This window comes from Anabas testudineus, chromosome 1 (assembly GCF_900324465.2).
Source record: "Anabas testudineus chromosome 1, fAnaTes1.2, whole genome shotgun sequence".
Lineage (NCBI taxonomy): Eukaryota > Metazoa > Chordata > Actinopteri > Anabantiformes > Anabantidae > Anabas > Anabas testudineus.
In genome coordinates this window covers 6,504,619-6,528,527 of record NC_046610.1, presented here as the reverse complement: position 1 = coordinate 6,528,527, position 23,909 = coordinate 6,504,619, and the positions used below count along the sequence as shown (strand labels likewise).

Below are 23,909 nucleotides of genomic sequence, written 5' to 3'. Positions count from 1 at the left end.
CACACACAACAGTCCGCATTTACACCCACATTTACACCATCTTAGAGAATAGTGAAGTGCACGGTTTATTTCTGTGTGTCTACCATGTGCACACCATGCTTGTGTGTGTGTGTGTGTGTGTGAGTTTGTATGATTGGACCAAGGCCAAGTTGTAATCATTATTAGAACTGATTAACTGCAAATGGTAAAGTGGTGGAATGCAGTGATGGGAGAGAGAAAGCAAGAGACAATCAAAGAACATGACTGAAGAAGAGAGAACAGATAGAGAAACATAATGAGGGAAGAACAGAGAACACAAGAAAATGCAATCTCCAAAGAACAGGAGACCAAAGTCACTCAAAAATGGACTGAGAGCAGAGAAAACCCGCTTTATGCAGCAGGATTTTTGTCCTAACATTTTCTGATTACTAATTTATGAATAAAAGCAGAAAGAGTGAAAGCAAGATAGATACAGACAGTTCTTAGATTCAGAGGTTGTTCATTAATTCATGAAAGCAAAAGACTGAAGGAAAGACGGAGGACTGAAGATTAGGAAGAAGAGCCAAAGAATGAGCAGAGACAGAGTAGGAGAGAGAGAAAGAGAGAGATCCACCGAGCATAGATACTTGTCGTTTATTTATTCATGTATTCATGGAGTTGAGAGAATTTTGTCATTCATCTGAGCAAGGCAGCTGATATCAACATTTCCACATTATAACCCTTACAAGTTTGCAGCATGCACTTACAGAGCAATGTTAGCTGATAGCTATAATTTGTCTTTTGTTGCACACATGTAAGTCGCTGAATTCAGAAAAAATGTTGCTCTGTTTCCGTAATAACTGGATCCAGTTATGTTATATGGAGCTTTTACAATACAAATCTCTTCACATATTCCTACATAATGTGTTTGATGTCTGATGTCTGATGTCTGATGTCTGTATACTGATGTGTTACAACATACAGCCTTTGATTTAACACACAACAGCTTTACAGATCTGTTTTCTGCCATGTTCAGCAAATATGGTCCTGGTGATGCTCCAGCAGAAATTAGATGGATTAGAGAAGATCACACCAGAGCAGGGACACAATCCAAAAACGCCAAGTATTAATGGATCTGTGTGAGGAGAAGTGGTTGAAAAGAAGGACTGAAGTGTTGTGATTGAGTGAGATCATTTAAAGCAATGACTTCTTTAAAAAAACAAAGATGTTGTATATTCCATTTGTTAAGGTCCTCATAAAAATCACGTTTTTAGGTGGTGTTTCCAGAACAGTTGTCACATGAGGCTCCTGCCAAACCAGTGCCAATTCAATTCAACAGCTGTCAGTGAAGAGTTCTGTTTACAGCCAGTTATAAATTGTATGTGGCATTTGAAAGATTGAGTTGTGAACCTTTCATTGGAATATTTAGTTCTGGTTGAAGTGTGCATAAAACATTTATTATTATTCCAACAGATTTATTCCAGGATAACTAAAAGGAAAAAAATCTGCACCAGGAGAAAATAGCATGCGTCTTCTGGTTCCTAGTTGTGGATCAAATTCAGGGAAGTTCTCTGTTTGAATCTAGCTGAAGCCACTATTCACTCTGAATTAGTTGATTTCCAATTGTTTTTTATCCAGTTATTGATATGGGGCCATTTGGCTTTCAATTGTGAACCATTTGCAAGGTGATGAAGAGAGTTACTGTCTAAATACTCTTCCTGAGCATTTATCCTCACAATAATAAAAAAATGTTAAAAATTAGTGTAAACAAACGAATAAAATGAAAAGAAACCAATATAAGAATAATAGATATATATTTTAACATATATGCAGAGGTTGTGAATAACCAAGTTAATTTACAAGTACTGTACTTGACCTGGAATATACAACTTTTGGGAATGAAGATAACTTTAGTGTGAGAGTTGAAATCAGGCCACCCAAGGCATCTCACTGGTTAGAAGGGGTGCCTCTCTTGAAAACCTTTATAAGGGAATATTTCTGTACCACAGGAGGCTTTGACAGCACCTCACCACATTAAGAAAAGTAATGGACCATATCTCTACCAAACATTGTTTCAAAGTAGTACACAATACATATTATAGCTTTAAGTACAGATTTTTTTATATTTGTACTTTACCAAAATACCTCCTCTTGTAGGGGAGTATTTCTTTTAGGTAGGTACTTGTATTCACTCTGACTTCCTCCCACTGCAGGAACACACTGATTGATCAGACAGACAGAACATTGCATTTTCAGCTTCTCTTCCCCCACCAGAGTTGTTGTGACATTCAGGCTGCTGCTGGTCATCCATATTGCCCATTTCCTGTCACTCATTAATGCCATGGAGATGGAACAATTTTAGAATAAGAATGGGTCAAACATAATTTATGAGGTGTGCAGCATGCTCAGACATTTATAGGCCTTAAATGGACTAAAGCGAACTATGCATTTAATTCACCTCTCGCCTCCACTGGTGTGCAGATTTATCTCTCTGTATTGTATTGTTGACCTTGGAAATATGAAATAAATTGCTCTGAGTGAGAGAGTCACACAGCTATAGTGTAAGTGCTAGTGCTTTAAAAAATTAACTTTTTTTCCTGTTACCAGTCTTATTTTTCTTTTTTATGACCACAAATGGACACATGGCCACATTATAAAGGACTTGCTATAATTTTCTACATTGTTTGTGCTTGAGTTGTCCTTGGCGACACAAATCCCTCCTTTTTGTCTTTCTTTTATCAATGTTATAGTAGCAGTGGTAGAGATACTGTAAGTCATGTTGTAGTTCTAACAACATTTTGTCGGTTTTGGCATTGTTCTTCAAAGAAATGTTTTTGTTGTTGTTGTTGTTGTTGTTGTTGTTGTTGTTGTTGTTGTTGTTGTTGTTGTTGTTGTTGTTGTTCATTTCTGCTGATTCATCCTCTGAAATAATTCACTATGCTGTTGTGGTGTGGTTATGTTCTGGTTGGAAGAAAACATTGTTTTTTGTAAATAAATGCCTATTGCACTACTGTTGCTGCAATAGTAGCTGTAGTATTGCACCTGAAAGCAGAGTTGGTTTTATTTCAAAGAAATTGCTATTTATTATTGGAACTTTACAAATATAGTGCACACACTATTTGTTATTTCAAAATAAAATCAACGTGAGAGCAATAACCCCACATCTTTTGGTTAATACAAATACAAATAAAATACAATAGTGAGGTGTGTGTATGCTGCTAGCTGCAAAATGTTTAAAAAAGTTTGTGTAAAACTTTTTTTTTTTCTGCATGTACAGAACTTCCAGGTGCTCCTTCTAATTTAGTGATCTCTAACATCAGCCCTCGGACAGCAACACTTCGGTTTCACCCTGGTCCTAATGGAAAAACAGCAATATCACGATGGATTGTAGAAGCACAGGTGTGTGTGTGTGTATGTGTGCGTGTTTGTGCTTGGACACTTTTTGGTGCTGCTAATCCTGAAAACACAGCCGAAAATATATTGTTCAAACACATGATATCCCTCTTTAACAGGTAGTCAGGGAGGATGGAAAGGAGGATCTGTGGAGAGTTGTGTACCAGAAAGACAATCAGCCAGATGCAGACATGCTGGAGATCCCCAACCTCACTCCATTCACTCAGTACAGGTACGTCTACACAACATCAGTACTACAACATACATACAGACACACACACAAACTTGCCCACACACATTTCACTCTTCACCAGTTTCTGCAGTATTGCAAGAATCAGGTGAAGTTAGATAAATCACACAGACACACAGAGAGACAGTTCCATCTGAGACTTTTCTGTTTGTCAGCAGCTTCACAGCTGCTGCATGCAGATCCTTATTACCCTCCCGCAACTAGCTAGAGGGAAGGAGAGGCATGAGGGCAGGGGAGAAGAAAGGTGATGAGAAAGTGGGAAGGGCAGCAAAAAGCATTAAAAAGAAGAGGAAACAAAGGGATAAGAGACCAGGAGAATAGGAAATAGAGGAGAGAGAGGCGTCTGTAATCCTTGCTCAAGGGCCGTCAGGAGCCTACAGTTTGTAAACACGATCTGTCGCCACTTGTAACAGCAGCAACTCTTCCCCCTCATCCCCTCTCTCTTCTTATCTATCTGTATGTCTGCCTATCTCATGTATGTGTCAGTCTATCTCTATCACTTGCTCCTTGTATCGCCACCTTCATCTGTAATGGGATTGTGATGTGTGCGCATGTGTGTGTGTGCACACTTTGTACACTCACAGGGATTATGTTGTCACAGGCGACGCCATTGGGACATTAGATGAAGTGATGCACTTGTCTGTGTTTCTTATCCCCCGCTTTAAGTCCCTCTTTACACCCTGCTCTCTATCTCCCAATGCAGGGACAAGAACTCCTAGATGTAGTCTCTCACACACACTCTGCACACCAACACATTTTATGACTCATAGCAACACTGAAGCATGGATGCATTCAGAAGTAACACAAGTAACAAATACTCCCTTGTGGTGTGTGTGTGTCTGTGTGTCTCTCAGCAGGTCTGCATAGTTATATCTTTTCAACAATACATCAGTGGCCTTCTCAGAAATCCTCCTGTGGAAACTTCCACCTGAAGGATACTGTCAATTAAAATGTGTTATAGTTGAGTAAAACTAGACTAAAATGAACTACCGTGAACTTACTTTTACTTCTTTCTCTAAGCCTGTTGAGATAATGCCTGCTGGGATTACAAAGACATTATCAGGGGAGCACTCCTTGCAGAACTACCAAAGATATTGTACTACTGTTTTCACAGGTTGAACAGGACAAGTCATGAAGTATCAGCTGAACTTGTGAATGCTCCTTCATCTTGTCTTTCTCTTCTCACCAGGTTCAGAATGCGGCAGGTCAATGTTGTCGGCTCCAGTCCCATGAGCGCACCCTCCAGGATCATCCAAACGTTACAGGCAGCCCCTGACACACACCCATCTGACCTCACCCTGCTGTCTGCTACACAGACCAGCCTGCGCCTCAGTTGGAAGGTACTGAAACACACACAGATGCACACTACACTGTATGCAACATTTAACCCCTTCTCTGCCCATTTACACATGTCAAACTGTGCTAATTTGACTGGTGGAGATTTGAGTTGTTTCTTTTCTCCGCTTCTAGTGTATTTGTTCTTTTATTTTTATATCAGTGTGTATATGCATATGCGCGAGCATGTGGGATTGCTGTCAGCAGAACTGAACAGGTTAAGTGGCTGACAGCCTATAATCACTGTCTCTCCTGGTTATCAGTGCTAACACTAATCTGTCATATTTCCCATTCACCGTACGGACCGCTAGCAGCACAAACTGCAATGTAATTTTCTCTTTACTGTCTTTTCTTTTTGCTCTTGTTCCTACTCTTCGTCCCTCTCTCTTCCCCTCCCTCTCTCTTTCACTCCCCTTCCCCTCTTCTATTATAACATAAATGGAGAGCAGAGTATTTTCCATTTAAGAGCTGGAATGAGAAAAAGAGCCTGTCAAATCAGACACAGACACTGAGGTGCTATGGGGTACCTGTGCAGCATGCTAATGGGATTTTACCTGCATGTTAGTGCCCAGCCTGCGCTATGTTAGGTTTTCTGCTGTAATGGAACCATCACAATGGTTTTAGCTAAGGCTATTATTCTAAGCTGCATATTAAGGGTAATAAAGCTAATGTGACATTCTGTATTATGGCTCCTAAATGCTAAGCTGAGCTAAATCACTGGGGTATTTAAAATGACTGGGTGTCTCACTTCTTTATCTGTTGCATAGTACAGAGCAACCACTGTGCAATGTTAGTTAAAATCTTCTGTGGAATTATATACTGTGAACAACTTCCCACTAATGTGATTTTAGGTCACTGAATAACAGGTGGTTGTGGCTATAATGTATAATTACATGGTGGGTCACATTCAGAGTACAGATGATGAGGTGGCAAAGGAAAAAACAGAAGAAGGAGGGAGCGTGACAGGAAATGAGTGTGGAAGCAAGTTAAAGAGGATGACAGAAGGTGAATAAGATGGGGAAACGAGGGAGATAGAGAGAGAAGGCTGAGGAGATGGGATGTCAAAGAGGAGAAAACAGTAAAAGGTTTTCAGGTTTTATTTTAGAGATCGACATTGTCACATAAATAACCATGTTCTTGATAGCTGCAAAATGCATTTTCACTGTTTTGTGTATCTTTGATTGTGTCATATTGTGAGCACCTAAACTTGGTATTCCATCTATGTAGCTGGGACCCATCTCTATTCTAAGTCTTTTTTGATTATACGACTGGGGGGGGGGTACTAAACTTCAACATTTTTTAATTCTACATCTAGTAGCTTTAAGATTTAAAGGTCCTGACAACCTGATGTGTCCCACAGCTCACAGTTTCCTGCCAAAGATAAAACTGTTGTAATTACTTCACACAACAAATTTCTTACCAGTCTCTCCTGCCTTTTTTCTCATTTGTTTTAAGTAGATGGATCTAATTTGGATAAGATGGTGTCACATATCATATATGACGCTTTTATCCAAAAGTGGTACAAAGAAGTTGTGTGACATAGTTTTAGAATTTTAGAATAGATGATAGAACCAGTAGGCAGCTATGATAGATCAGTGGTTCAACTCTCTGCCCCCTCTCACCACATGTCACTGTTCTTGAGTTGAGCAAGACACTCAACCCTACGTTGCTCCTGTATATATGTGTGTGTGTGTGTGTGTGTGTGTGTGTGTGTGTGTGTGTGTGTGTGTGTGTGTGTGTGTGTGTGTGTGTGCGCGCGCATTTAAGTCAATTTAGAAAAAAGTGTAGAATGTAGTGTAATATTTTTAATTAACAAATTATATTAATTATTACTCCTTTTGCTATGTTATAGAGCAATACTCGAGTTTGCAGGGATTTTATGTACCATATGTCTAAAGCATGTATCTGTATGAGCAGTTCCTCGTATTTGTATTTACGGGGAAATGTGTGATATTGTTTCATAGAGCAGCAGGGTTCTGTGTGTTTTATCATCACAGATTCACCAAAATTGGTTTCTCATTCAATCATCTTTTCAGCTCTTTATATGGACAGTTCTTCTTCCATTAATCAGAGTCTAAATTAAGTACAAAGTGCAGTGACAGCAATGGGTGGCCAAGTGCTGACACATCATAAATACTTGGAGTTCAGGATTGGCACACTGACCCTCATTTATTAAGCTATTGTGGACTAAAGTGTACAGTATTAAAAATCTGCCATGAACATAGGATGACAAATACCAAGCACACATAAGCATGACCTTGTATATAATATAAAGACACTACTAAAATAGTTAAAAATACCGTTGTACCTCATTGAACCAATGCTTTGTTTTGAAATTAAAAGCTTTTCTATCATGCATACCAGCATGCCTTTGGTGTTTCACAGAATTAGACAAATCAGCTGTGAAAAGAGCTTCCTTCTTGCTTATTCCACAAAGTTCTTCTGCAAATGGCATTAATGAAAACATTAGTATTCCTTAGATGTTGTGATAAATGTTGATTGTATTGATATGTCAAATAGACTGTTGCCCTTAGTTGGTGTCACAGGTGTCTTCAATGTACATTTACCTATTTAAATGAAGGTTCTCATTGTGCTGTTTGATATCAGTGTGTGCACACTGAATATAGAAAAGAGAAAGAAAAGAGTTATCTGAGGAGATGAAAAGGAAAATAACAAGACTAACTCTGAACAGCTGCTATTAATAAGAAGTTTAAGGTTCATGGGACTGTAGCAAACCTCTCTGGACCATGGAAATTGACAGATTGAACAGAAGGATAGTTCAAAAAGTGTGGAACAAAACAAGGAAAACGGATACAAGCTGACCTCCAAGATCAAGGTACAGCTGTGTCCAGTCACACCATATGTGGCTTTCTGAAGGGAAGTGGGCTCCATAAAAGGAGACCCAGGAAGACCCCGCTTTACAAAGAGAAGCATGAAAAAATGACTGGAGTTTATTCAAACACGTGTTGAAAAGTGACAGTGCTTCTGGGGGAATGTCCTTCGGACAGAGCTTTTTAGTGAGTCACTGCAGCTTTGTGTTCACAGAAGAAAACAATGACTCTTTCAAAGATAATAACCACCACATCCCACTGTGAAACACTGAGGAGATGACATTGGTCTGTGATGAAGAATGATGCAGTGTCCTGCTATGAGTCCTGATCTTCAGCTAATTGAACATCTATGGAAACAGCAGAAACTCAAGGTTAAGAGAAGACGCCTACAGTATCAACCCTGAGAGAACTGCTGTAGTTGCTCATGTCAGCCATACTCTCAGTTAAAGAGTGTGAAAGCACTTGTTTGCAGTGATGTCCTCAAAAAGGGGTTTGTAGAAATATTAGGTCAGGTCCATAATACTTTGTCCATTCCATTTTCATTTTTTGTTATATTGAAAATAATATATTTAATCAAAAGTGTGGAAGTGGAATTTCTTTTGGTGGAAAAACTTAAGCAATCTCTGTATAATGTCTGTAGCTGTTCAAATAGACTGCTTTGTATGTGAAGTATGGCCAGAAGGACAATAAACAAAACATAAACTCACCACATGAACCCATGCAAAAATAGAAAACTCAATCATGTCTTTTCAATCTTTTTTCTGCCTACTCTCACTCTTTGTTACCCTGCAGCCTCTTCCAGAGTCTGAATATCACAGCAGCCCAGACACTGTGGGGTACCGGCTACGTGTGTGGAGGACAAACGGTCAGGGGGAGGACAGGACCGAGGATGTCGAAGGATCAGGGGAGTCCAATGAGGCCACAATAGAGGGTCTTAATCCCTGGACCCAGTACCAGCTTCAGATACAGGCCTACAACTCTATAGGAGCTGGACCTTGGAGCAGCACTGTCGCTGCACACACAGCAGAATCAGGTACAAACACAGTTGTCGTTCACTCCTGTTTCCTGTTTGCACGTGTCCAGAGGCTGTCTGACCAATATAATATTAGCAGGGCGTAAGAAGACAGATGGGCTAGGAGTAAAGTGCTCTGATTACCTCCCCAAGTCTCCTTTCATTCTGTCACCTCTCTCTGACCTCTACACTCTCCCTCTATTTCAGTGAGGGGAAGACTGACGGACAGAGGGAGGGGGGAGGGAGAATGATTGAGATAAAATCGAAGATTGGTTTAGAGAGTGAAGTAGTACTGAGCTGTGTGTGTGTGTGTGTGTGTTGTCTAGTTCCATCTGGATCTCCAGTAAATGTGACTGCTGAGGCAGTGAGTTCCACCAGGATCCTGCTCACATGGTCTCCTGTCCCTCAGGCTCAGAAGAATGGAGTCGTGCTGGGATATAAGGTGTAATAAACACACACACTCACACAATCCCATCCTTGCATTTTCTCGCCCTCAACTGATTAACACGTGCTCCAACACCTTCACACACACTTTCACACACAGAGACATGCATGTGAAAATCTGATATAAGGTGATGTAATATCCTGTAACTTCTTATTTTATTTTTCCTGCATTACTGTTTTTAAAAGCATTCAGCTACAGTAACTCTATTTGGGGGCGTGTTGTGCAAAGGCTTTAATGTTTAATGCCCTTTCATAAGACAGCTTGTGGCATGCTGTAATGGAAACAATGGCTGGATTATTCATTTATGAAAAATGGACAATAATCCATAAAGCCTGTTGGTTTTGGAAGGTGCTTTGTTTTTAATGTTTAATACATAAACTGCAGTTTAGGCAGGATAAGGTGATGTGTTGAATATAAATGATCTAAAAGTGTTCTGGAGATTCTGCATTAGTTTTTTGGTCCAGATTTGTGACCCACTTATGCAACATAGCCTATAGTCTACCCACAGCTGCCAAAAGAAAGCTCATCTTTTTCTTGTATTTCTTATAAGTCAGAAAAATCTGTTTTGCTGCAACCCCTCATGATAACATAATTGACCAACTCTGATGTGCAGGCTTCTAAGAAAATGCTTGATAAATACTGCTGATGATGTGTGAGGTGCAGTTTTTTTTTGTCTGAGTGCACCACTTACTTTCAGCCAGACTCTTTCTTTTATACTCAGTATGGTTCCAGCTGCAGGCTGCCTTGCACACACTCCAGGGGTTTATTATAATGTATGTAGTATAATGTACTCCTCTTTCTTCTCTTTTTTGACTTTAAAATAAAGACACATATCTGTATTTTTGCAGCATTGCTTTTCTTATTCAGCGGCACACTGTGTGTACAGTAGCACTCATCAGCATCTGCAGAAAAGAGAAACTGCAGAATGCTTTTGCTAATATAAATGTGGCATTGAGTATAGCTCTTAATCACCGCCCAAACAAAACATAGCAGAACAAATCTTTAAAAGAAGGGATTTATCGTCAATTGTGTGGATATGGCTGCGTTATAAATGTATACATATACAGAAGCAAATAGGATGTGTGATATAATGTGGTACATTTTTTAAAAATGTAAAATCTAGGTCTTATCATTCACCATGCCCAGAGCACATCACTTTCCCCATCTGTGTGTTTTCTTATGCCCTCCCGAGGATCGCTCCGTGCAGCATGCCTACCATCTTAATAGATGGGAATAGCTGCCAGCAGCAGCTCTTCAACACCTTCCATTCCTTATTAGATGCTAAATTGTTCTCCCGCATTCTGCCATGCACACCTTATGACTGTTTCTGTTTTTAGACATTTAAGAGCTGACATTTTCCTTCAAAATGGCTTCAAGTGTGGCAGAGAGTTCATGAACATGAAAAAACAGAGAGAGAAGGCACAAGAAAGAGCAGTTCTTGACACATATTCAAATTGGATCCTGTTGCCAGTGAAAGTACAGTGTGTGCTGATTTGTCTTTTAAGATGTGAGCACTGGGATTATTTTAATTTCAGGACCAGTTTGGTAGGTGTTTCAGTTCAAATATGGGTCTCATGAGAGTCTATATTTTTCCCATTGTCAACAAATCCCATAAAAAGACCAAAACGAACGAAGGTACTGCCTCTGTAGCCAGAGCATCATAAAGCCTATTTCTCTGTGCTGCAGACCTCCATTGTTGTTAAAAACACATCAATGAGCCACAACACTGCACTGGCTGACATAGTCCTTCATTATAATATGGTATGCTGTGCAGACTTTAAGCCTTGTTTGAGTATGATTTGTGATTTTTAGGCTATATTAAGTCAAATTGATTTGTTCATGATAAATACCGATACTGTGTTTCATGTCAATTCCAAATATATCAATCTAGTGCTGTAAATTCACGCTATGGTACAAAATGTGCAGTTAAACATACATGTAGTCCCTAACAAATACTCATTTTGACTAACATTTCGCTTGGTTACACTGCACAGCTGTTTTAGTAAATGTATTTTTATAGAAATAAATTTGCAAACAGTTTTTAGACCTGAGGTAGCTCAGTGATAGGCCATTTGAGGACAACACAAACACGCTATCAGCAGATATGGTGAACACCCTATTTACACATCCAGCAGTCATAATTCATTTGTCATTTATATTCCTGCCATTTGGCAAATGTTACCCCAATTTAAACTCTCCTTTTAACTCTGTTTCAGTCTCCTCTGAATTTGGAGGGAATTATCTGGATCTTGCCTGCTAAATGCATCCATTGTGTATACTTACTAACATGGTCTGCTGTTTGATGTGCTGCACATGTGACAGCCAGTGGGCTTTTAGAGCTTTTTTGCTAAAAACAGCTGCCTGTTATGGCCAAATGGACACTATGAAAGAAGTGACAGTGAACCAAACAGTAAAATTGTGGGTCAGAAAACCAAACCAATGAGGTGAAAGTTGCTAAAAAAAACTACGGGGGAACTACTGTGGGTCCATCACTAGCTGTAACCCATTTTACGTACAGGTAGTTCTCTAAGCCATTGTTAGTATTATAGCAGCTTTAAAGATTGTTGGGAACAAACAGGACTGGGGATGAGTCAGAAAACACTGAAAGAAAGACAAACCTACTGCTCGTACTGTTTTTATGGGACTTTTTGACATTAATAAAAATACTGAATCTCAGCCACCTTATCCTTTAAAGCTACCAAAGCAACTGTACCTAAAGAAAATAAACAGTGCTTGCAGAGCAGGTGAGGAGACCTGCAGTACTCGTACTTGTATAGGTAAATTCATATGTAACGTGTGTGTGTATGTGTCCAGGTGTTGTACAGCAGGAAGGATTCTGAGGGTCCCCCCAGAGTTCAGGTGGCAGAAGGAGAGGGGAGTACATCGCTGCTCCTTGGGGTTCTGGAAAAATACACAGTATATGTGCTGCAGGTGCTGGCGTACACACGGATGGGTGAAGGTCCTCCCAGCAGCCCCATCCTGCTCCGAACCAAAGAGGATGGTAAGATCTCACTTTGTGCCTCGATGTGCTCACTGACCTTTTTGTCCATCAGTTTGTTCAACACTTGTGCCTTTTTTCACCTCTGTGGCTGGTTTTCACCTCTTCACACCTCTGCTGTCAGCCATCAGTCTGTCTCCCCCACTTCAGCTCAGCCCTCAGACCACCTCCACACTCTCCAAATAGAGAGCACATTGTTTGATGTGTGTATACTGATGTTAGAGTGCACCACATGTGCGTATCTCTTTAGATGCAGAGATGTGGTAACCACGGCAGACTTTTCAGGATGCCAGAACCCAGCCTGATCTTTCTGAATAATAAAACACAAGCACACACACAATTACAGATACAGAAAGACTCATATGCACACACGCACACATCCTCTATCAAGCAGTGTCACGTTTGAAAAGTTTTTCTCATTTCAGGATGAAACAAGAACGGGCAAGCCAATTCCCGGCAGTGTATAATGAACCGCCATCCTGTCCGTCAGTCACACACACGCAGACATGTATTTAGTGGTGTGGAACGTGTACTTGTATCAGGAACAAAGACAGAGTCAGAGTTCGAGAGAAAATTACATTTTGTCTTTTAAAAGTGCCTCTTAAAATGTATAAGGTGTGCATGTGTGTGTGAAGAGCATGTGCACATACACATCTGTGTACCCTCGTACTAACATTTCAACAGAGCATACAATAAGTGCTTGATGTTGACATACTCTCATTTTCATTACAGTACTGAAGTTGTTCTTTGTGCTTCTCTCTGCTGCTCTATATATTATTATATTTTCAGTTCTCCTGCCAACATCATTCTCTGTTTTTCTCTGCAGTCCCAGGCCCCCCTGTCAGGATGGTGTTTCCAGAAGTTCGATTGTCATCAGTTAGGGTGGTTTGGCAACCACCCACGAGCCCCAACGGCATCCTATTAGGTACAAACACAAACACACACACATACAAGAAGGCAGTTTTTTGAGAGTAATATTTTAAAGCAAATCCAATGTTGTATGCTTGTATTGACATAGATTTATTTTCAATTGCTAATGGACAGAGCTTGGCTTCTAGAGGGAAAGAGCCGTTTTAAACATACACAGACACACACAGAAAAGTACACACATACCGCTGTGATCTTTCAAGGGAAAGAAGGAAGTAAAAACCGTAAAATGGAAGAGAGCTGATTCTGTTTTTAGCTTCTAGACATGGGTCAGCTCACTCTTCTCTCCACTTCACCACCGGTTTGTTGGTGTTTATGTTTTTTTATGTTTATTTGTGTACGAATTTTTGTGTGTGTGCGTCGGTCATCAAGCTTGTACCTGGGAAAAAAGGGTATTAAAGCTGCGGAAGCAAGACACCTTTTCTGTTGCCTACATAGGCTCATGTATAAACGCGGTGGGATTCACACATATCACTTGTTTCTGAAACTGCAAATCACAGCATGCGGAGTGAATCGGAAAGAACAGATTAATAAAGAGGAAGAGAAGCGAGGTAGAGGCAAGAGGAATGTAAGAGCTGCTGAGTTAGAAAGAGAGAAGAGGAGAGACAGCAGAGAGGAGATGAATGGAGGTGAGAGGAGGGACAGGTGTGTGTGTGTGTGTGTGTGTGTGTGTGTGTGTGTGTGTGTGTGTGTGTGTGTGTGTGTTGCACAGGGGGGAGAGAGGTGTAGTATTTGTCCTCTCAGTGGGAGAGGGAGTCAAGCAGGACAGTGTGAGTGATGTGTGACTGTATTGTAAGAGGGAGGACATTTAATGCGACACCACTCTGTGACAGAAGGATGAGTGGGAGGGCAAATTTCTATCTCTCCATCACACAGACACACACAAACGCAGTCAATCCTGCTGTGTCCTTGCTGAGTCTGTGGTGTGTGTGCGTGTGTGTGTGTGTGTTTCTTTATGCAGATACAAAATAACTGTAGTGTACCGATTTCTTTAGAGCTCATGACTGCTTCGTTTCTCCTTGTGTTTTCAACCCATGGGGCACTGACACAGAAGGTGGACAGAGGAGAAACAGGACTGCAGAAGGTGCACAATCTAATTTAGCAGAAGGCGGCGAGGCATTTGTGTTTTCACATGACCTCTCTCTGAATATAATACAGCCACAAGCACACAAACACCCCAGTGGCAAATAGACCCTGCATCCCATTTCCATACTACTGTGCATACTAATTATAATTAAGGTGTGAGGTTGTTGTGTATTTGTACGACAAACTAATAAAATGAAATACTCAAAAAAGTCAGTATGTTTCTAAAAACAGATAGGTCCACTGCTGTGTTTCCTACAGTTTGCTACCACTTGAGATTTGCTAATTCTCTGAAGAATCGTAAACACAGTGTGATGACCCATCTCAGGTTTAATACATACAGCACGGAGGGAATTAGAACAGCCTTGGACTCCACATTTTGACAATTATAATGAAACTGCATTCAGTTTAATTCTGTCTTGTCAGTTAACAGAATAGAAAGTCTAAACTGGAACTTTTTAATGCAGTGTTTTACATATTGTATGAAAAAAAACCTACAATAATGGTGGTTGTGTTGGCTTGAGTGTCTCGAGTGGCTTGCACCGGCCTCCAAAGCCGTGCCATTACTATTAGTGTGGTAATCAGGGTTAGATGGATGGTTATTTTCTATACAAGAGCAGGAAGAAGAAAATATTACAAATTAAAACAGTAGCAGTAAACACAGGAGTATATTAGTAAAGTAAATCAAGTCCTCATTATTCTCACTTAGTTCAATTATTGCATCCATATTCTGGGCATTTAGTACATCTTCTGGGTTTGTAATCTAAATGCAATGCAAAACAATCAATTAAACACTTAAACCATGAAATATTAATTAAGATCCCAAGAGTGACAATTCATTCTTATGATTTACATTCACGTCTGTGATGGTTGCAGGGAAAAGGCTGACAAGTCTAGAGGGAGGGGTTGTTTATATCCTCCTCGGGCGCGACTGAAAGTAGAAAACTGCCCATAGAGCTTAGGGTGAAACTGCACATAGATATGTGTGGTTTAACATTGTAGACAAGTGGTATGTAGTGTGGAAATGGGACAGGGGAGATAAGAGACAAACAGTCACAACATAGCCACCTGATGTTGCTGCATGCTTTGCACAGGCTGTTGGAGATTAGCTTAAAAGCATTCACCTCTGAAGTAGTTTACAAAGAATGTGTTATTTTTCACATTTGCTATGGTAGTAGCACTGTCATTGCTGTGAGTTATTTATTACCACAGACAAGGCCAGCAGAATTAGTTGAGCAGCTGAATGCGAGACAGTTATGTATAAATAGAGGTTTTAAATGCCTCGAGGTAAACAGCAGTATGAAATAAATGGTATGTGTTAAGTCGTCTCGCTTAAACTAACATATAGTTGCTTTGTAGTGGAGATTTAGTCTCATTCATTGTACAGCGATGTCCTAATGATGTTCAGTACAGAACATAATGCGAAACTCTGACCCAGTTGTTTAGGTGCAAGAGGATTTAGAGTGTATTTGTTATCCAGTAATCTTCTACGTGCATTTACATATTAACACACAATCAGGCTACCTGATGAGATTATCAGCCTCACATCCAGATTAAGTGACTATGAGCAGATTACCATCCTGACAGTTTTACTGTGAACCAATCAACATGCGCATGTGAGTTTTTGGACGCGTGGTTGTGTGTGTGTTTAGTGTACAACACAATCTTCATATTGAGAGTCTTTGTGAGGGGCCAGTGGCTTGTGGAAAGCTTGGTTGGGGATCAGCGGTTTGAGTGTGTGTGTATGTGTTGAAGGGTTTTAGTGTTATTACATGGCCTACTGCACATGAGACAGAAAAACAGAGACGCACCGTGTACACCGTGGGTCACAGCCAAGGGAACAGAACAGAGGTTGTATGTGTATATAACATATGCATGTATAGAGGATTGTCAGGGTATGAACTTTGATATATGAGGGTGTACTGAGTTCAAAAGAAAATTTATGGCTCTCTTTATAGTTGGGTTGGGAAATAAAGAATCTAAAGGCTTCATATTAATACACTAACTAACACGAAAGAGGTGGAAATGGACATTTCAGGAGCTGCAGAGCATGTTTGTATGTTTTATTGTGGAAATGAGGTTGCTTGGTATGCTATTGTGTAGCTATGTTTTCAGGCTTTTTCCTGTCTCATATTGTGCTGCCTTTGATTCCTGTGGGCTCTGTGATCTAAAGTAGGCCACAAAGACACACAGAAACACATTCGTGCACAAGGCTTTCTCACAAATATCAAATGTCTTCTTCCACCGCCTGTCTTTCCTTCTGTCCCACACCAGGCTATCAGATATCCTACCGGCTTGACAGCAGGGACCTTCTGCGTTGGACCACAGTGGAGGTGGGCTCCAATGCTCGCCAGTTCACCGTCACAGGACTCTCTCCTGAGCAGACCTACGTGTTCCGACTCATTGCTCGCACTGCCGTGGGCTGGGGTGAATTACAGGAAGCATTAGTTGTTACCACAGAACGCAGAGGTAAAGGACACAGACATAAACTCAAATAGTACTTAGGATCTCTTGCTACCCTCTCTGTCTGATTCTAATCACTCCTAATAAAAGCCTGCCTGAACACTCAACATGCCCTAAAAATATCAGACCCGAACGGTTCTAAATTATTAAGGAAACTTTTAAGGTCAGTTCTTTTAATGGTACTTTAAGAAGCCAGGGATCAGCAGAGCAGAGACGTCAAGGAGAAGAACATGACACCAGGTGAAAGTACATACTGTTGATAATACTGATGCTCGTTACTGCAGTAAAATCTTAACGAGTGAAAAGCTGAGAAGGAACTATCAACGTGACAAACAATATTTTTATATAAAAAATAGGATTACATCATAACCCTGTCGTACGTTTATTATTTTTATAATAATAAAGAAGAACCTGTAAGAGTGTCAGTAAGGTTCTGAGCCAAGACAGAGTATCAATAAGAGTTTGTTCTGCAATGGAAAACTGCAAGATGTGGTTGAAAGCACCAATAAATAGTCTGTGTCAATAGTCTGTCACTGTGAGGTGCAGCGTAGCGTGCTTCTGAACACGTCCCACAGCACCCAGCAGTGACGTTGGGCAGAAGCCTGGGGTGAACAAATTTGAAACTTTCGACCCATTGACACATTGACACAGTCTCATGGTACTCTAACGATGTTTACTTTGTGTTTACAAATGTACAGTAATATATAATGGACAGACGACATAAAATAAAAACCTTTTTAGAAATCAAAGGAGGTAGGAACCCTAACAGTAGGATTTAATTTTTAAACAGTATTAAATCAGACACTAATGGAACCTGTGAAACAAGTGTGTTCATTTTGTTTCTATAAAAAATACATCTCTACATTGTTGGATAATTCAACAAGAATAATGAGGTTTAAGTTCAGAGGCTTTGATTAATGGTGAATAAAATTTGCTTTTTTTTTATGCAGTGCCTCCATATATGTATCATGCATCTTTTGTAGCATTCATCCCACAGCGATGTAATAACCTCTAATGAAACTCACAATTCTAGTGAAAGGAAATAAATGTGCTAAATAAACCAGATTAGTCACAAAATTCTATAAATGAGCCAATTTTAGGCAGGAGTGACTTGATTAATGTTATTAATTTCATCTGTGATTTTCAAAATGTTTGCCATTAGATAGGTCTATTACAGCAGACAACCTATGATTTTATTGCTGTTTTGTCCATTTGTTCCAATAACTCCAGCACACAAAGAGCCTGGAAAGGTCAGGTGCAGTTTTAGCATTTTAAAATTGTATGATCTCTACTTAGAGGTGTAATGGGCTCTGGTCACTGTGAAGTCCCTGCAGGGATAAAGTTAGAGAGAGAGAAGTAAGCAGGATTTTCAGGTGTGAAGTTAAGAGAGGTTGTCTGTGCTTAAAGAACAAGTCGTTTCTGGTCGGACATGTGATGTCCATCGCTACTGAACATCGCACAAGATAAAAGGTCTGACCTTTTCAATCTATGGGCCTTTTTACATACAGCAAGGCAAAATGACATTTAGAAATTCCTGTGGTTGAAGAGCTGCTTGGCAGTAAGTGTAGATCTTGAAATAACCAGCTATTAGTCCTCCTGTAGGGGGATAATGAGTGAGGAGTTTCAAAAACTACCTGAGGGCCTTTGTAATAGTAGTGAAATAAAAGGATGTGGGATCTTTGTGAAGTTATCATGAGAAAGTATGCATACAAATTATACATTATATAAAGTTATGTTTTTTTACAATGCTAAACAGTCCAAAATAAAGTGACGTGTGAAGTGAGACAAGGATTATCAGAGTCTCACCACTGGCTACATTCTCAGGGCTGGAAGTCTGGGGAGGGAAGAAGCCAGAACGTGAGACCTGAAAGCCATAAATCTTCAATTCTAGCCCAAAGTAATTAGGTTTGATCAATAGTTCTATTTGCACTCTGCAGTTATGGTAATTTTGTCTTTTAGGGCAGCAAAAAATTGCTAATTTCCTTTTAACATTTCATCTCATTTTAGTCAGTGACCCCATCATTGGGTATAAAGTGCAGCAGTAACAGGAATTTTAAATACTTGCTGTGAGATATACTATAACTGTTTTATGTCTATAAACCTAAAAAAATAAGTATTTCCTTCAACACAGAATGAGTTAGTAGAAAGGAGGAACACATTTCATATATACTTCACTTTTAAAAAGGTAAAATGAGCAAGTAGTGCAGTTCTTTCTCATTCAATTTTGAAATAAAAGTCAAGTTTTTATCCTTCTCTGATCGAGAGGTTGTGTTGCTTTTATCCTGTCTAGACTTCCGCAGCACCTCTCGCTTTCTGCCTCAATCAACCTCTTTTATGTCTTCAACATATGCAGCAGCCGTTTTAACTGAAACTAAGTAAAGCTTCAGCAAGTAGTAGTTATATTATGATTATATTTACTGATCATTCAGTATAATCAGTAAAATCTGACTATTATTTTTTTTTTTAGTGCCATAGATGTTTTCTGCCCATTGTGCTTGTACATCGACTAGAAAGTAACATACTGGAAAAACTGACAGAGGAGTTTAAGAAATGTATGACACAGTTCTAAGTTAAGTTTAAATGACGACACGAAACAGAGTTGAATGAAAATAGCTGAGACAAGATCTTATTTTAATACCAAATAAACCATAACACATTAACAATAGAGCCTCAAAGTATGGACTGGTTTGTGGATGTTAGTATGTGACATTTATCCAAAAGTAGGTAAAGGTAAAATCACAGGAAGAGAGTGTATCACAGTAACGTCTTTTAAACAAAACACAGCTTTTATGTTAACTAGCATGTAGTGCAGCTCTTCAGAAAACTGTAGATGCACTTTCATCTCCTTATCATTTCCGGCCAACCATTTAGTTGATGCTAAAGAGCTTTCTGCCCCTTTATTTCCTATAATGTATATCCTGACAGATGTGATAAAACTATGGTGAATGAGTTTGCCAGTCCTTTTTTTTATTTCATTCAGTAGATATGGAGGAACACTTATTATGAGTCCTGATGAATGTGAATCTTATTTTTACTTTCAGTGCAGTTCTTTATCGATTTCTAAAGGACATATGTAACTGCTTAGGTACAATCTTCACTAGATTGGCATGTAGAGTAGATGTTTAGAGACTTTTTTAGTGAAAACTACACAAAGAACAATGGTGAAGACAGTGGCAGTGAGGCACAGAACCCAAACAATAGTCTGAAACCTCTATATACTGTAGGATGAAGACAGCTGCACAGTCAAAAGCCTACAGTCTGTGAGCTGTCACATCTGTAGCCTTATAAGTAGTCATTTGATCAAGTGTTAATTTAAGTTTGTTGGTTTGTTTTCAGCTGCTTTAAAGACATATGCTGTATATTCATCCCCTTGTACATAGATTAACATGTTGGTATTTTGTCTACTTACTTATTCTCCCCATGGGTTGCATTAGTATTACTATGTGGGGAGGTTTTTATTATCGGTCGGTAAGGAGACATGAAGAAAAGTTTTGACCACTCCCGAGCTATAGGAAGCTATCCCACCAAAGTGAAACATCACTTTAAAAATGAAGTTACAGTGCCTCTGGTGTCACCGTAGGCTAAACGCATGAATGACTTTGGTTTGAACGTAGCTCACTGGCTTTGATATATGTCATCCCTCATAGCTCTCTCCAATTTTCTCTGTCAGCCAGCACCGCGTATGTCTAGTAAAGCACTGAAATGCTACAAAAATCCCTAAATTAAAATGTGACAGTGTGCGAATGTGAAATTTTATGAAAACCTGAAATCATGATGTCAGCTGTTCTGTTCGGAGCCATCAGCTTGTGTAGTGCATTTTAATTGGATCAGATATAACATCTGCAGCATCATTATCAGGATTTCTTTAGAACAGAATTCAGTGGTTCCTTGTTCCACTTCAGTAACATAATGGCCCATTCTCACTGTGAGATAGACAGAATAGCCTAATAGAGATTTCTTTCTGATGATGCTGAAGAGACCAACTTAATCCCTACAAGAAGAAAATTGGCTTTTTGAGTGTGTGTGTGGGTGTGTATGTATGCGAGGCTGAACGAATGTGCACGCATGTATTACAGAGAAAACTGCGACTCCCTCCAGAGATACATGTCTATGCTGATGTTTGGCTCCAAGAGGCTGATAAGTGATAAGTTAATGGATAACATGTAGTAGCATATTTAGTAGAATTTATTCCACCACACCCCCTCTTTCCTTTCCTCGAGTATAGCCCTGATCTTTCTCACTTCTACACTTCCTCTTCTCTCCATCTCCTCTCCCATGGGTAGCAGTAAACAGTCATGTAAGTGTTGAAAGGGCACCACTTGTTCTCACAATTATGAGATTATTATCAGAATATGATCTTTATTGTGGAACAGAACAAGAGGAGAACCGACAGGGACACACAGATGGTATCAGGAAAACAAAAGAGGGGGAGAATTGTCAAATCTTGGAGGGACTGATGAATAAGGGCGCCAGGGAAGAAGGGAGACAAACAGATTTGACTTAAATTACTTGTGATAAGGATGAAGGAAGGAAGCCAGGCTTGTGTATGTGTGTGAGTGTGTGTGACTGTGCTTGCGCCTTTGTTTGAGAACATAAGTGCAGATTAATTAAACTTCGGGAAAATCAATAATGCAGTTATTTCTAGACTTAATCAATAACCTGATGCGTCTGAAATTAAACAGTTATGCCCCCAACAGTGTTTTTATTTGTGCATGCACTTATGTACACACATCAACTGATCACACAGCCACCGCCAACACAGTTGTACAAAGATACTGACTCTCAGAGCCATCTCTCATCCTCTAATTAAATAGCAAAGACACACACACACACACACACACACACACACACATACTGGCAATTTGACGAGAAATTGTTTCTTTGAGTGCACTGATTAGATTTCTTGTTTCATTTAAACATATGTTATGTAAATGTTAGCTGCCCATATCCTGTTTTACAAGGTATTTGCAGTATATGTTCCATGATAGTCTCCATTTCTCCAGGACACCGTTTATTTCAGTGTGTGTAGTCACATATAGGAGGGAAAACCTGAATTAATAAGTAGAGAAATGTATTGAATGCAGACGATTCTCAGCAGGTCTCTCACACATGCATTTACATACATTTAAGTAACTGGGTTACAGCATGCTGTAAGCTGATTTGTTCAAAGTTGCTTTGTGTAATTGAGGTAGGAGATCAGAGAAACCAGATTTCCCCAGTTAGATTTCTGATCTAGAAAACTGATTTGTTGGTCATGTGTGCAGTGCTGTAAAGAAACATATGATCCCCTCCTGATTTCTTTTTTGTGTGTGTTTCAAACTAAACTGTTTCAAATCTTTAAATACAATCTAAGATAAAACAAAGACAACCTTAGCAAACACAAAATAAAAGCCAAAAGGTGATATAATACATAAATCCCCCATGGGGAAAAGTAATTTGATGACCTGATGACCTGAACTTCTCCTTAGGATTCTCTGAGAGAAATCAAAATACACATCATACAATTATTAAAAGGGGCCCTGACACAGAAAAGCATCCCCACAACATAACACTACCACCTCTATAATGTTTTTTTAAGAAATTCGGTTTTTAGTGTACATCGGCGGTAACGTGAACCCGTAAGTGTGTTTTGGAAAAACGCAGCAAGCAATAATACCTTCATCTAACAGTTTCTTATAGATACCATTTCTACCCAGTGTCTGTCAGACAGTGATAGAGACTTTGAGGTGAGAGAGACCTGCATTTCCTTTGATGGTTTCTTAGGATATTTTGTTTTGTACTTCTTGATGAGTTGTTGTTGTGGTCTTGGACTAATTTTGGTTCACTATTGTTCACCAGTGTCTCTGACAGTGGGTTTATGAAGTCCTAGAGAGTGCATTCTAACTAATATGAATGCTTTTCCCACAAAGTAAAGTAAAATTAAAGTAAGAAATTAAGTAAGTATAATAAAGTATTATTACCAAGGGTTCACATACTTTTTCCACTAGTGCTATGAGGTTTTTATGGTTGTTCTCAGTAAGGACACGAAAGATCAGAATTTATATTTGTCAATTAATGCAGAAATCCATGACATTCCAAAGGGTTGACAAACTTTTTCTTGACACTGTAAGTGTATAAGTGTTAAGCAGCCTTTCTCTTAAGAAAAACACAAATTTACTATCAGCTACATGATGTTAAACCACTAAAACAATTTTATGTATGAATGCTTGTGTAGAATGTGTCAGAATATCAACTAGCATGTTTTTTTCTAAATAAATTGCTCTAATTTGTTGTTCACTGTTTCCCTTTCACGCTGTCTCTGTTCCTGTCTTTGTCACATCACTTATTGTACTTTCTCTCCCTCTCTTCCCCTCTCATCTTTCCTCTAACTTATTCGTCTCCTCCCACTCTTTTCTTTTCATCTTCACTTGTTTGCTGCCTCACTACATCTATAGAGCGTCCCCAGCCTCCCAGGAAGTTGTCTGTTCCTCAGGATGGAGTTGAAGCTCGGTCTCTTGGCCTCCACTGGGTGACGGGTAGCTCAGGCTCATCCCCGTTGAGGTACTACAGTTTGCAGGTCAAGGAACTGCCAAACGGGCAATGGAAAACACACACTGCCGACATCCCGCACAACGTCACCACCTGGATTGTCGACAGGTACGAACACATGTGTATAAGTCCAAGCAGTGATTGTCAGACCTGTCATAAATAAAGGGTTTGAAGGGCAGTGTCTGGTTTTTACTATTTTTAAAAACTAAAAACACAAGAATGAAATGATTGGGTAAAAGAGGGTAATAGCTTTAACATAAGCTGCAGATATTAGTATGACTAACAGGTTTGCTGCCTACACCAATCAGCCAGTGGTGGATAGAGGTCAGTATAAGGGAAATGTAATTCTGGCCACGATCATATACTCTTAAACTCTTTCATACTTTATGTTGTTAAAGGTTTTATTATGAAAAAAACTGCAGCAGCAACGTGAAAGCTGATCCTAGATCCTTTTATGTAAGAGTTTAGCCTTTTAGGTCTTTATTGGGTTTGGCAAAGTTTACGCTTCAGTGACTCCAGAAAGGTTACGTTTGACAAACATATAAATTAGCTATATCTTCTACTTGTCTCACTTGATTGAGTGTGTAAGATAAGCAGCTAATCAGGATTATGTTAACAGTCTGATTTAACATTTTCCTTATCATACCAGGACTAACTGACTCTACACAGTATTACATGCTCATGCT

At 39.5% G+C, this 23,909-nt stretch overlaps 1 protein-coding gene across 3 annotated transcripts in view; it reads left to right on the top strand.

Moving 5' to 3' along the window:
• Positions 1-23,909, top strand: part of LOC113161994 (protein sidekick-1) — a 209,043-nt gene that overhangs the window by 165,060 nt on the left and 20,074 nt on the right. For all 3 annotated transcript variants that reach the window (XM_026359906.2, XM_026359905.2, XM_026359908.2), the window contains 9 exons: positions 3,236-3,357; positions 3,471-3,583; positions 4,791-4,941; positions 8,560-8,800; positions 9,106-9,221; positions 12,039-12,225; positions 13,049-13,147; positions 16,507-16,701; positions 23,130-23,331. In XM_026359906.2, the coding sequence (XP_026215691.1) occupies positions 3,236-3,357; positions 3,471-3,583; positions 4,791-4,941; positions 8,560-8,800; positions 9,106-9,221; positions 12,039-12,225; positions 13,049-13,147; positions 16,507-16,701; positions 23,130-23,331 (1,426 nt within the window). The remainder of the gene's footprint in view (positions 1-3,235; positions 3,358-3,470; positions 3,584-4,790; positions 4,942-8,559; positions 8,801-9,105; positions 9,222-12,038; positions 12,226-13,048; positions 13,148-16,506; positions 16,702-23,129; positions 23,332-23,909) is intronic.